The sequence below is a fragment of the Onychomys torridus genome, chromosome 7 (genome assembly GCF_903995425.1).
Source record: "Onychomys torridus chromosome 7, mOncTor1.1, whole genome shotgun sequence".
In the NCBI taxonomy this organism is placed as follows: Eukaryota; Metazoa; Chordata; class Mammalia; order Rodentia; family Cricetidae; genus Onychomys; species Onychomys torridus.
Window position 1 is genome coordinate 68,989,430 of NC_050449.1, and position 15,012 is coordinate 69,004,441.

Consider the following 15,012-nt stretch of genomic DNA (forward strand, 5'->3'; position numbering starts at 1 on the left):
GTGTCCTGAAAAAAATAAAATGTAAAACTGAGTCAAGAAAATGAGATGTTTCAGAGGACTTTTGCTTTCAGCTATGGGTATTTACAGAACTAGTCAATGTCCAGTTTCTCCCTCCAAGTGTCCAGTTTTTTAAAGGCCCCTCTAAACAGATTCCAAGTGCTTTTTTTTTGTTTGTTTGTTTGTTTTTTTTTGTTTTGTTTTTCGAGACAGGGTTTCTCTGTGTAGCTTTGGCGCCTGTCCTGGAACTCACTTGGAAGCCCAGGCTGCCCTTGAACTCACAGAGATCTGCTTGTCTCTGCCTCCCGAGTGCTGGGATTAAAGGCATGCACTGCCACACCCGCTTCCAAGTGCTTTTCAAGCTAAGTTATTCACCCATTAACTTGTCTCCCTGCTACCAAGCAACTCAAGAGCTCATAGTCACTAGTCACTAAAACTATACAGGCCTAGACCCAAGATCTGCCAGGGATGGCAGCTTCCGCTCTGCCTACAGTACAAGAGTCTCATCTCTGTAAGACACAGAGTCCTAAAGAGAAAGGGAACCAGAGGGATGCTGTGTAAGGAAAGGAGAGGACAGGGAAGAAAGAGAAACACTGAGTTATCCTCGTTGTCAGCCTGATAGGATCTGGAACCACATAGGGTGTTCCCAGCGACGTCTAACCAAGGAGGCAGGACTCACCCTGAATGTGGGTAGCGCCATCCCACAGGCTGGGGACAAAGGGGTGAGCGGGTAGGGTCCTGTCTGCGAGTGCGATGTGACCTGTGCTCCAGCTGCCATGGCGGATGGTACCCTAAAACTGTGAGCCCAAGCGGACGCATTCTCCCTTCCGTTCCTCTGGCCAGCTCTTGAGTCACTTCGGTGAGAAGAGGAGCTAGCCTTAGCTACCTGACAGGGGCTGTCACAGGCTGTCACCAATGACAGGAGAGAGGAGTGGGGTATGCAGCCAAAGGCTTCTGTCATCTGTCACCTTAGTTTCGCACTGCACTGTCCGACTGTTACACTAAGAAATCAATGCCGTCATATTGGTTGTGTTTCCGCCGGCTTTGTCTTTGAGGTGACAAATATCTGAGTCACTGACAATGCATTTTTACGTCACGTGTGCAAATGTCTGGATTGACCACGTGATAAAAAGTGGCACTTGATTTGAGCCCAAAGGCAGAGAAGCAACATAGGAAAAAAAAAATCTATGTAATAAACTACAATGCCCACCATTTATCCTGTGAACCTGTCATGCCAAAGATGAGGCATTAATTGCTTTTAAATTTTTGTCAAATTCACTCAATCTTATGTATCAGAAACTTTGATTAAGGTGCTATTTGTAATCATGTGTATGTGTATGGGGGCGGTATGTACAGGTATGTGTGGATGTCCTCAGAGGCTGGAGGCATCTGATTCTCCCGAAGATGGAGTTATAGGCCATTGTTGGCCGCTTGACATAGGTGCTGGGAACTGAACCCTGGTCCTCTAGAAAAGCAGCAAGCACTCTTAACTGCTGAGCCATCTCTCTAGCCCGTAAGATGTCATTGTTACTGTTTTATTTGGGAGTGTAACATTTTGAAATTTTCTTTTAGTGAAATTTAAAATTTTTCTATTATACCTGGAAATGGCTTTATAAAGAATTGTCTGTTAAATATAATTTAGGTTGGAGATGTAACTCAGGGGTAGAGTGCTTGCCTAGCATGTACAAGGCCCTGGGTTCAATCCCCAGTACCACACACCTACACAAATATGTTTATTTCATGTCTAATAGTCAGTAAAGGTAAGTGTGTGAATTATCAATATACTCATAGAATAATAAACAGTTGATTTGCTAATGCTATATTGAAGTGCTTTCTAAGAAGGATCCCACCGACTGTGAATCAGCTGGGCATGCGCACATAGAGACATTTTTCTGGAATTAACGGAGAATTTGTGGAAGATTGGCAAATACTAACTTCTCATGTACTCAGCCTAGCTCAAAGTGATGCATGTAAACAGAGATAGGCCTCTACTGTAATCAGCTACAAACACATGCTAAGTCCCTTTCCATGATTAAAAACACGTTCATGGAGGAAAAGCAAGACAACCCAATATGAAAGTGGTTATAATCATCTCCAGTGCTGTCACTGGCTAACATCTGTATCATCCTATTGGTACAAGCCGCCAGGTGTGTCCAGAAACAAGTCAAACCGCTACACACATTTCAGAACCTCACAGAAGTAGTGCTAAAAAAGAGTAACGGTTAAAAGTATGACGCCTATGGTTAACGGAAACGAACAGCCTTAGATAAGATGGTGCCGTGGAGGATGAGTTTGTGCCTGTTTTTAAGATGGCTGCATGGTGCGTCTTCACCTCTGTTAGTGGAGGTTTACCTCCGGTCTCCTTCAACTCTCTTCTTGCGAACTAGGTAAGAGAGAAAGAAAATAATTTAAAGAGACAGATAGAAAAAAAAAGGATATTCTTGAAAATCATTTTAGAGCAGTATTTCTCAACCTCCCTAACGCTGTGACCCTTTAATACAGTTCCCTGTGTTGTGGTGACCCCCAACCATAAAATTATGTCGCTGTTACTTCATAACTATAATTTTGCTACTCTCATGAATATGTAAATATCTGATCTGCAGGATCTCTGACCCACAGGCTGAGAACCACTGATCTAGAAGATAGGATTCACCCCATGAAACTCTATGCCGCACACCCAATGGCATGAATCACCTTAAACTTCAACATTCAATGAACTATGGCAGAAAATGGAAACAGCAAAATAACCTAGTCTGAGGAGGAATTTAAGTTTAAATAAAGCTGTGTCTGGTAACTGGGAACGTCTAGGTATGTCTGTGGAGCTTCGGTCCAGGAGAGACAGACCACAGAGCAGTGAACTGGGAAGTACTTTCATGGGAATTTAAATACAGGGAATCTCCTTGGCTTCTGTGTAGTTCTGTTACCTACTGGCCTTTGCAAAGTCCCCAGATGAAAACAGCCTCACCCGTCACCTCTGACGATGGTGGGGAGACCAGCTTTCTGTAAAGAAGCGCTCAGATTCTCCAAATCTCATTTTGATTAGAAACTCCTAAGTCCTAGATGTAGTGGAGTGCACCTGCAGTCATCATATTCCAGAGGCTGAGGCAGGAGAATCAAGAATTGGAGCCAGCTTGGGCTACATAGTGAGTTCCTGGACAGCTTGGGATATACAGCATGATTCTGTCTCAAAACAAACAAACAAACAAACAAACAAACAAACAAACCAACCCTAAATATTGGTCTTAAAAAAATGAGTAGTTTAGACAATAGGCAAAATCAGAGCTTGAGGTTCCTTTAAACCAGTACTTGGGATCAAAGATACTGTTAAGATGGCCTGATTTGGGGGCTGGAAAGACAACTCAGTGGTTCTTTCGGATGACCTGGATTCAATTCCTAGCACACACATAGCTGCTCACAACTGACCACAAGCCCAGCTCCAGGAGAATCGATGCTCTTTCTGACCTTCAAGGGTACCAGACACATACATGGTACACAGACATGCATGCAAACTAAACATTCATACACATAAAATAGATACATCTTTTATAAAAATTGCCTGATTCTATCCTTCTCTTCCCTCCTCTGACATGGTCTTACCATGTAGCCCAGGTTGGTCGTCAACTAGGATTTTCCTGCATTAGCCTCCTGAATGTTGGAATTACAGGTACACACCACCATACCTGACTGCATTCCTGGTTTCCACAGTCCCTTTCTTCTCCTTTCGCTTCCTGGGCTGCAGACTCTTTTGGTTGATAACAAGGGGCTTCTGGAAGCTTCCTGGATTTAGCCAACTGGTTCCCTGTCTGAGGTCCCCTCTAACCGGCTACTTTCAGTACCCCAAGCTGTAGAGATGCTGCCGTCTACAATAGCTGTTCCTGGGCATGGGATCTGTTATCAATTCTTCCAGAGCCTTGCTTTGCCTATTTTTCTGGGGTGCTCAGATACAGACCTAACATGCTTTCTGTTGGGGAATATTATTTTAAGGTGTGTTACTTATGTTTAACTCTGTGAAGCTGTGTTACTGTGCCTGTTTAAAACACCTTGTGGTCTAATCAAGAGCTGAACTGCCAATAGTGAGGCAGGAGAAAGGATAGGCAGGGCTGGCAGAAAGAATTAATAGGAGAAATCTGGGGGGGAGAAGAAGAGGGAGAGGGAGAGAGAGAGAGAGATTGATCTAGCAGCCAGAGAAGGAAGAGGACTCCAAGGGCCAGCTACATGGCAAGCCATGGAGTAAGAGTAAGATTCACAGAAGTAAGAAAAGGGAAAAGCCCAGATGCAAAAGGTAGATGGGATAATTTAAGGAAAGCTGGCAAGAAACAAGCCAAGCTAAGGCCCGGCATTCTTAAGTAAGAATAAGTCTCTGTGTGTGATTTATTTGGGAGCTGGGTGGCGGGCCCCCCAAAAGAATAAAACATAAATAAACAACAATACTTTCTTTCCTAGGCATCTTCTGGATGTCTCCATCCTTTCCCAAAGCCTTCTGCTGGCTCTTGGGTCTCACTCTCTACACCTAGTGGGAAAGTCTGGCCCTATGTCCTGCCAATGTCTTTCCTTCTCCCTTGTCCAAGGTCTGGTACACTGTTCCCAAACCTCAGACAAGGGACTCAAGCCTGCTGCTGGCTGACTGCCAAGTAGACTTGTCCAGTCTTAGATGTCCCTCTGCTATCCTGTCCCGGGTAGTTAAGATGTTCCCAGACCAAGCTTTCCCAACCTGCCCCATCTTTCTACACTGTGACTGACCAGGATATGCCCCATCTCCTTGTAACAGAAGGAACAGTGTGGATCCTCAGCAAAGTGTAACAGCATGGGAAGGCAAAGAGAGGCCTCGCTGAAAAGCTCCACAAGAGTTTAACCTGTGTAGTAGAGCTCTGTTAGAGTACTTCACATGTAAAATACAGAAGTATTCATGTCCCCACATTTAAGCCTGAGTATTGAAAAGAAGTGCCGTCAGAAGTCATGCATAAGGAACCTGGGATTGCCATGCCCTGTATCTAAACAGGGAGAGTGCCATCATCATGGAGGGAGGAGAGGAAGGGAAGGGAGGGGTAAGGAGGGCAGAAGAGGTAAAGACAAAGAGGTCGAGCCAGAGCTAAGCTACAGGAAACAGTTCTAAAAGAATGTTGTACTGGGCGGTGGTGGCGCACGCCTTTAATCCCAGCACTCGGGAGGCAGAGGCAGGTGGATCTCTGTGAGTTCGAGGCCAGCCTGGTCTCCAAAGCAAGTTCCAGGAAAGGCACAAAGCTACACAGAGAAACCCTGTCTCAAAAAACCAAAAAAAAAAAAAAAAAAAAAAAAAAGAAAGAAAGAAAAAGAAAAAGAATGTTGTGTTGAAGTTTAAGCATCTCGAAGACCAGAGAGGATTGCCATGACCACCCAGTAAGGTGCCTACCCAGCCCCTCGGCACAGCGTCTGAGATGCTACCTCTGAACTGGAAGATGAATGTCCCCGCACCCCTCTGATAGTCAACAGCACAGATCACATCTGCCTTACCCAGGTCATTATTTTTTGTGATGGCAGCTGCCACTCTTGTCCGTGGCCCTTGCTTGGTAAACTGGTACCCGAACTTGAGGATCCTTGAATTCTCTTCCAGCATCTGGGCTATCTCCATCTCTACCGCTGTCCCCAGCTGCTGCCTCTGGTTGTGGGTGCACACACATAGACACGGGATAAACAGGAAGGGAAAAAAACAAACAAACAAACCCAGTTACTTACAGGAGAAAACTCATGACTACTTCCACAAAAAGGTTCAAACTGAAAGGGAACAAGCCCCCTGAGAAGTTTTCTCCCATGCAGTCATTGGATCTGGCTCTTTGTCTAGAATGTAGACAGCCCAATCTGCTGGTACTCAAAAATGAAAACCAACCAACCAACCAACCAACCAACCAAAACAAGAAGCCAGGCTGGGGAGATGGCTTAGTGGGAAAGGTGTTTCTGTGCAAGCATGAGGACCTGAATTTGGATCCCAGACCTATGTTATAAAGTCAGGCATGATGGCAGGAACCTATAATTCCAAAGCTGGGGATGCAGAGATAGGTAAATCCCAGAGGTCACTGGTCAACCAGGCTAGCCAATCAGCGAGCTCCAGGTGGTAGACCCTGTTACAAAAACTAAGTTTAAGGTGGGATATGACAAGATGACCCTGACATCAACCTCTGGCCTCCACATGTACACACACAATTTTTTTACACACTCACATGCATATGAACACACACATAAGCAAAAACAAACAAACAAACAAACACAAAACAGCAACAACAAAAATCCCAACAGCAAACAAGAAATCCTTTCTGAAGAAAAGATGAACTGGGTGTATGACCATAATTGTAGTCCCCAGGAGACTCAGGCTTGAAGATCTTTAGTTCAAGGCTAGCCTGTGCTAACCCATGGGACAGTCTCAAAAACAGATACACGACACAAAAAAAGAAAGAGAAGGTAATTCCTGAGTGAGTTTAAGCAAAACTAATATTTGCGCCTCAAAGTCATTCCATGCTAACAGGATTAAAGCAGGGATGTTTCTTAAGGAGTGGGAAAGTCTAACAGCCATCAATCCAAATACTGAATTTTCTATCCTAGAATCCATATCCAAAAATAATTAAAGATCTAGGCTGGAGAGATGTCTCAGCATTTGAGAGCACCTGCTGTTTTTCCAGAAGACCTGTATTTAAATCCCAGCACCTACATTGGGCAGCTCCTGACCTCCTGTAACCCTAGAACCAGATGTCTCTGACCTCTGGCACACACAACATTAAAAATAATGTTAAAGCCAGGTGGTGGTGGTGGTGGTGGTGGTGGTGGTGGTGGCGGCGGCGTCGGCGGCGGCCGCCTTTAATCCCAGCACTCGGGAGGCAGAGCCAGGCAGATCTCTGTGAGTTCGAGGCCAGCCTGGGCTACCGAGTGAGTTCCAGGAAAGGCACAAAGCGACACAGAGAAACCCTGTCTCAAAAAAACCCCCAAATAATAATAATAATAATAATAATAATAATAATTTAAAGATCATTGATCAATGGACTCTAAAACAAGAGTGAGTCTCGGTGTCTGGGCAGGGCCACCCCACTTTCTTTTAAGGCTGGGGCAGCATTGGGCTTTGATTCGGGTTACAGTGTAAGAGAATGAACAAAGCGGCTGATAATACCCCTGCTGCCTGGCTAGCTTAGGGCAAGGGTAGCCACTCTTTATGGGTCCGCTGACCTGCAGAGAAGTTCACTTAAGAACATGCTCTGGGGCTGGGAAGAATGCTTAGTCAGTAACGTGCTTGTCACACAGCATGGGGATCTGAGTTCAGTCCCTGGGACCCACATTCAAAAAGCTGGTGTGTGTGTGTGTGTGTGTGTGTGTGTGTGTGTGTGTGTGTGTAATCCTAGTGCTGGGGAGGCAGAGACAAGGGAATCCCTGGGGCTCCCAGCTTGTCTAAAAAAAGGGTAGTCATCACCTGAGAAAGGTAGCTGAGGTTGTCCCCTGGACTCTATGTGCGCGCGCACACACACACACACACACACACACACACACACACACACACACACACGCATACAGATTGAATATGTGTTCCCTCCATGGGCCAGAAGCTATGAAGATTTGTAGGACAGCCAGAAGACCACATCGAGTGCCCATACTGTCTAAGAAAAAAACACTAGCTTGGTTGGGGATTTAGCTCAGTGGTAGAGTGCTTGCCTAGCAAGCGCAAGGCCCTGGGTTCGATCCTCAGCTCAAAGAAAAAAAAAGTTGTCAAGTAGAAAAAAACGCTAGCTTTGCCCTGCCCCACTTCTGTACCTGGTTGTCAATCTTGATCTCCGTCAAGGTGTCATTCTCCCGCAGGGCTTCCACTAGGGCCAGGATTCCAGTTCCAGTGACAAAATTGGATTCTATGTTTAGACTTTTCAAGGTCTTGTTGACTTTCAGCATGTCTGCAAAAGCCTTAGTGTACAGAAACAGTCATTGGGTTTTCTAATGATGGGTTTCATGAGCATCTCTCCCGAATAAAAACCATAGTTTTATAGCACTTAAAGAAAACCTTTGTTAAGTCAAAAATACTTTCATCTCCAAGTAAAATTAAAATTTAGAACTACAATTAAAACTGAAAATAGCAGCCGGGTGGTAGTGGTATAGGCCTTTAATCCCAGCACTCGAGAGGCAGAGGTAGGTGGATCTCTGTGAGTTCGAGGCCAGCCTGGGCTACAGAGTGAGTTCCAGGACAGTCGTAGCTACACAGAGAAACCCTGTCTCGAACAAAAGAAAAGAAAAATTAAAACAGCTCATTAGGCTGGGGCGGTGGTGGCACACGCCTTTATTCCCAGCACTTTGGGAGGCAGAGGCAGGCGGATCTCTGTGAGTTCCAGGAAAGGCACAAAACTACACAGAGAAACCCTGTTTCGAAAAACAAAACAAAACAAAAACAAAAAAACAGCTCAGTAGAGGCTGGAGAGCTGGTTTAGCGGTTACAAGCACTGGCTGCTCTTTTGAAGAACCTGGGTTGGATTCCCAGCACCCACATGGTATGAGTGAACATATGTTTTCTCTTAGTTTTAACTGTTTATCTTTTTAATGTTGGATCACCTGGAAGTGGAGTTGCAGGCAGTTGAAAGCACCATGCGAGTGCTGGGAACAAAACCACTGGATGAGCAGCCAGTTCCCTTCAACACTGAGTCCGCTTCAGCCCCCTGAGCCCCCTGCCACCGTGTGTGTGTGTGTGTGTGTGTGTGTGTGTGTGTGTGTGTGTGTGTGTGTGAGAGAGAGAGAGAGAGAGAGAGAGAGAGAGAGAGAGAGAGACTGACTCTCAGGTAGTCCAGGCTGGCTTTGAACTTGCTGTTCTGTGAAACTGAGATTGGCCATAAAGTGCTGATCTTCCTGTTTCCACCTCTCAAGAGCTGAGACTACATACTCACTAAACGAACACATTTTAATACTAGTTTAAAGTATTTGAGTACACTGAAATTCAAAAATACACATATAACTGGGGCTAGAGAGATGGTTCAGAGTGCTTGCCACTCAGTTATGAAAACAGGTGTCGAGATCCGAGCACTGAGAGACTCACAAACACCTGTAAGTCCAGCTCCAAGGGATCCAATGCCCTCTTCTGGCCTCCATGGGTACCCCAACGCTCATGTGTGCATACAATTACCTAGACACATATATGCAGGTGCACACAGACGCACACATACATAGATAACATCTAAATAAATATAAATATACATGTAAAATTTCAAGTATATTTGGGTCCCACCCAGATGAACAGAGACTGAGTCAGGATCTCTAAGGCTGTGGCCTGGCCTTCTGCTCCTCAGGTGAATAAACAGTTGATTGGCAGCCACTTCAATAAGTCATAAAGGCAGTAAGTAGAAGAATGAAAAACAAATTGCCAATAGTGATTGCTTCTAGGGAGTAGACCAAGGCAGTTCTAAACTATTTTAATTATCTTGTTGTCAGTCAGGACAGGAAGGAGGAAGAGAAGGAATTCCGCATGAAGTGGAATTTCTCAACCTTGACATGGCTAAGATCTGGGCCTGGAGAGTGCTTTGCTATGGGTCCTGTGTACTAGGCTGGTTAGCAGCATTCCGGCTTCTGAGACCTAACACATGCCAGTAGTCTTGTCCTCAGCACAACCCCAAACATCTCCTGCCACCACTGCCAGTGTGGCCTGGGAGCAACACAGCTCTTGAGCTGAGAATAACTAGGACAGAATAAAAATCCTGTGTCATGACAGCTGTTTGAATGGAAAGCCCAGGGCTATGAGCTGATGGAATGGCACACTATACAATTCAAGGTACATTTATCCAATTCGCTCTCTCTCGCTCTCGCGCTCTCTCTCTCTCTCTCTCTCTCTCTCTCTCTCCCCCTCCCCCCTCTTTCTCTCTCTTTCTATTTTGATTTTGATTTCTCGAGACAGGGTCTCCCTGTGCCCTGTCTGTCCTGGAACTCACTCTGTAGACCTGGCTGGCCTTGAACAATGATCTGCCTGCCTCTCCCCACAAGTGATGGGATTAGAGGCATGCACCACCACACCCAGCTTAATCTTGATCTTAAAATTAAATGTACACATTCTAATCAGAGCATGAGAGGGGAGTTCGGCAAGCCTTTCCTTAGGGGACACACCAAGCTCTGGCATTAACTTCCAGTTCCAGAATAATGAAATGTCAGAGCAATTAGTTCTTTACAAGAACTTGCAGGACCTCCTGGCCGCCAGCCACGATCATGTTGCTTTATCTGAAACTTGAGAAAACACTTTTTCTCCAACTGGACAAAATGGAGCACACACAGCCAAACATAACTTGGAGTTATGACACCCAAGTTCACTCAGTTCAGCAAATATCTGAGCATCTACTTCATGTACTGGGATAATAATGTCAGGGAAACATAGATATGATTTCTTAAATGTTATATAAATAATTAGAGTAGAAATACATGTCTCAGAAAAAGATTTGTTTCTGTACTCTGTGGGATTATACAAAAATACAATTTCCCGGGGCTAGAAAGGCGGCTCAGCAGTTCGGGGCACATGCTGTTCTTGGTGAGGACCCAAGTTCAGTCCCCAGCACTCACGTCAGGCTGCTCAAAACCACCTGTAACTCAGCTACAAGAGTCCAGGTTCCCTCTTCTAGACTTCGAGGACACCTGACCTCACACAAGCACACATATACACGAATGCACAGTTCAATTAAAAATTAAAATAAATCCTTAAAATCTAACAGAAACCAGAGTACATAGCTTCCCTGCTGACAAATGGTAGCCACAAGACATACAGCTACTAAGCCTTTGAAAAATAGCTAGCTTGAACCGATGTGCTATAAATGTTTTACACTGTGGATTTCAAAGATGAAATATGAATAAAAGAATGTGGAATATCTCATTATAGTTCTAAATTATATCTACACTCCTACACATATCTATATATGCTTATATTTTTTAACATTTATTTTTATTTTATACATATGGGTGTTTTGCCTGAAAGTGTGTCTGTGCACCATGTGCATGAGGTACCCAAGGATGCCAGAAGAGGAGGACACCAGATCCCCTGGAGTTACAAGTGCTTGTGAGTTGTCTGAAGTGGTTGCTCTGAATCAACACAAGTCCTCTGGAAAAGCTACAAGCACTTGTAAACTGCTGAGCCATCTCTCCAGCCTAAGATGCATTGCTCTAAATCTCCAATCCTCATGCCAGGGCAACTTTGCTTTTTCTAGGTTGACTTGAGAGCCGAGTGACGGATGTTGTAGACTCTCAGGTTGATTCCCAGAATCCCCATCAACCACAGATTTTAGCCGATGTACCACAGAAGGGCTCTGTGTGTAAATGTGCCAGGGTGGCACCCGAACGACCTGGTAGTGACTCTCGGCTCTGTCATTTCCTTGTGACACCTGAGATCATCTACCCTCTCTTTTGTTATAGTAGGAACTAAGGACAGCACACACTTAGAGCTCTGCAGCAATGTCTGGGTAAGGCAGTGCACGCAAACCTGAGCGACCTGTGCTGCAGCCACTGAGTCCACAGATAAGCGGCTTGGACTAGGGAATGTAGACAAGAAGAGCAGTGATGGATCCGGCGGTAACAGACAGCATTTGCTGAGCTAAGCAGCTTTCCTGTTTGGCCGAATTACCGAAAATACATAAAAGGACAAGGAACTTTGCTATCTTCCTTTCCGTATTCTAATTAACTGGATGTCAAACACTGTATTTTGATTGTTTAAAGTGTGCTTGGAAAATTAATGCACATAAAGATTAAGAGAAAATATACTCTGACTTTTTTTTTATATGTGCCAAGTTCAAGTAGGCTTTTGGGATCATAATATCCATTGACCATTACAGAGAGTCACTATAGAAGCAGAAGTTTCAGAATGGCCTTTCTCAACACAGAACAAACTCTAAATATTTATTTAGCTAAATGCCAAACGCTTGTCTTATTTCTCTTTTGGAATGTGCAGCCCAGACAAGAGTCCAGTTAATTCAACATGCTTGCAGTGTACACAGGCACCGAGCTGTGCCTCAGAACTGTAAATTCGTTAGCTTAAGTTGACCAGTTCTAAGACTTTCCAATTGATAGAATAAATGACAAAGATTCTCTAAGAGCCAGGAATGGTGATTTCATGCCTAAATCTCAGCACTAGGCAAGCTGAGGCAGGAGGATTCCTGGGATTTCAAGGCCAGTCTAAGATATATAGTGAGTTCAAACCCAGGTCACATAGCAGAGCCTTTCTCAAGACAACTAAAAGCAAAGTTAGCTAATTTTAAACAATAAGAAAAAACTAAAAATAGAGTCTCCAGGGAATTAAATGACTTCATATTGTGTTTCAAGTCTTACTTACAAGGGCCACAGGGTCATTGCTGCGGGTTGCAGCCAGGCTGAACTTCTTCACATGGGTGTTGGTCTCCAGGGCCTTTGCAAATTCCTTCAGGGTTGGAATTGGAATGTTCTAGAGCACAGAAGATAGGGCTGGTTATATACCACTCACAGCACACTCACCCTCCACTTGAAAATACTTTTTTTCATGTTTGATGGGACCCAGAGTCTCACACGTGACAAGCCCCCATCCCCACCCTGGTAACTTTTAACTATCACCTATATTTAGGTGGCTGATTACACAGCCTCTCTGTAAGTTTTATTGGTTAGGTGTGATACCTAAGCTATTCTGAGTGAATAGCGCCTCCTAGGGCTCGGTAAAGGAATGTAACCCCAAAGCCTTTTCCTCTTTGTTTTCATTGCAGATCTGTATTCTAGGACAGGTTAACAACTAAGGTCTCTCATATACATACCCTTAGATATGCTTTTCTTCTTGGCCTGAAAATTCCTGTTACCTTCTCTAATTATTATCTACTCATCTCTGAAGACCCTGCTGAAGTCTTCCTCTTTTGTTTATGAGTTCTCCTACTTCAAACTTTTCCTTTCTTACAATTCCATAACACTTTGGGGTTGACCGCATCATGCTGCCCACATTTGGTTAGTGTTGTTCTCCTACAATAACCCTCCTAAGTAAACACTGGATGGATCTTAACTGGGTCTCCTAGAACCCAGGTTAGCTTCGGTCTGGCCTCAATTTCCCTACGTGGCCAAAGCTCCTTTGAACTCATGGTGATTCCCCTGCCTCTACCTCTACAAGATGGAGTCTTTACAAAGTGAGGTCTCTTGCCCGCAGCCACATGGGCATGCCATGTTGGAAGTAGATCCTTTAGATACAAGGTGTGAGCAAGCACATTTGTTTGCAATCCTTTCTTTTTTCTTTTTTTTTTTTTTTTAGATTTATTCATTATATTTTATGAGTGTTTTGCATGCACCGATGGATGTGTGCCTGCACTTTCTTACAGATCACACAATACAGTACTGATCACTGTGGAAGTAAGCAGCAGGCAGCAAAGGGCGGCAATGGACAGGCGCCTGACTGCATTATGGACAAGTGAGTAATCTCTTCAAGTCTCCCTGGAGATGAAATAAGAAAATGAATTTTAAGTAGCCAAGGATATGCCAGAGTGAACATTCAATAAAAGCAATATTACTGGGGCTGGAGAAATGGTTCAGTGGTGAAGAGCACTTGCTGTTCTTGCAGAGGACCTGAGTTCAGTTCCCAGCATCCATGTTGGGTGGTGCACAACTGCCTATAATTCCAGCTCCAGGGGATCCAATGCTCCCTTCTGGCCTCTACAGGCAACTTCACTCAAGTGCACATACCCACACACAGACACCTACACACAGAGTTAAAAATCTTTAGAAACAATAGTAAGTGCTAGGGATCAGTCCAATAAGAACAAACAAAACAAGCCAGGCTGACGGCATATGTCTGTGATATCTTTAGGGAGGTAGAGGCAGGAGAATGGAGGATTTATTATAAGTTCAAAGAGTTTAAAGCCAGTCTTGGCAACACAGTGAAACCTCATCTCAAATGAGGCCAGCAACTAATCAACCAGCCAGCGAACTGGAGAGGATGAATAAAGCAGGCCTCAGGCAATTCCTATTTGTTCATGTTCCACCTCCCTTCCCTGCCTTCAGCAGCAACACGATGGCCAACATGGTCCACACAGGAAGTGTGGGAGGAGATTCCTGAGACTTTATGAGAAAGCTCCAAGTAAACAAGACAAGAGTCTTATCATCTCTGTTCCTCCATAACATGGGTTCTTCTTGGAATGTGCTTTCTCGCCCCTTCCAGGTGGAGGGCACAGGAGTGACTTCAGACTATTCATTACAATTGGCTATTGTTATTTGTTTATATGCCTCTATAAGAAAAAAAAAAGCATGTTTCTGCCATATGTGGCTTGTCCTTGTGATTAAACTCTAGTCAGGTGACTCTTCTTAACCCTCAGAGTACCAATTGTCTGATGCTCTGAATAAAGTTGGCTATTGCTTGAGACTTCAGTCAGGCTCATATTTAGGCCCCACTCTCCCAGGTTCACATTGACATCTAGAGTGGCACCAGCAACGACTTATCACCAAAAAGAGTAAGGTGGAAATGACAATGACAGTCTGTGACTTCAGACACCAGGTCACGGAAAATACTGTTCTGCTTTTCTTGCATTTGAAACTGTGTGAAGAGGCTGGGGACACAGCTAAGCGGCAGAGTGCTGTAGTACGTGCATGCACACACATGTATGCATGCATACACACACACACACACACACACACACACACACGGCCTTGGGTTTGATTCCTAGTACTGGAAAAAAAAAGCTAAAGGTCTGATTCAGCAGCAGGCACAATGTAGTTCTTTTGGCCCAGGTGCTGTGAATCTTTTCAGTAAGTTCTAGAAATTCTTCTTCCTGTAGACCTGTTTCTTTTGACTAGGTTATTTTGAAGTCAGTGACTTGGAAGAATTGCAAGCCAGTGTAAGAGCAGGCAGTCGATGCTCTCTAGCCAGCTCTGTGATGCCAGGATAAGCCAAGGGGGAAGGGCAGTGACGTACCTTGATGTTGTTGAGGTTGACCTCTTGCAGGCTGGGGTCATTGGCCTTCATCTGCTGCAGACTTGCTTCTACATTTGTGGGGTTTGGGGGCTCCTCAAATACTGGTTTGGCTTTTTCACCCTTGACAACGTCTACAACATAAG

The 15,012-nt window shown here is 44.5% G+C and overlaps 1 protein-coding gene across 3 annotated transcripts in view; it reads right to left on the reverse strand.

Annotated features, from left to right (window-relative positions):
- Window positions 1-285: 285 nt before the first annotated feature.
- Tmod2 (tropomodulin 2) overlaps window positions 286-15,012 on the reverse strand; it is a 41,919-nt gene continuing 27,192 nt past the window's right edge. For 2 of the 3 annotated variants that reach the window (XM_036192862.1, XM_036192863.1), the window contains exons 6-10: window positions 14,870-15,000; window positions 12,287-12,394; window positions 7,765-7,908; window positions 5,488-5,632; window positions 286-2,380 (exon numbers count right to left, since the gene is read on the reverse strand). In XM_036192862.1, coding sequence (XP_036048755.1) covers window positions 2,346-2,380; window positions 5,488-5,632; window positions 7,765-7,908; window positions 12,287-12,394; window positions 14,870-15,000 — 563 coding nt within the window. In that variant the 3' untranslated portion in view covers window positions 286-2,345. The remainder of the gene's footprint in view (window positions 2,381-5,487; window positions 5,633-7,764; window positions 7,909-12,286; window positions 12,395-14,869; window positions 15,001-15,012) is intronic. The other variant, XM_036192864.1, reaches the window with a different exon arrangement.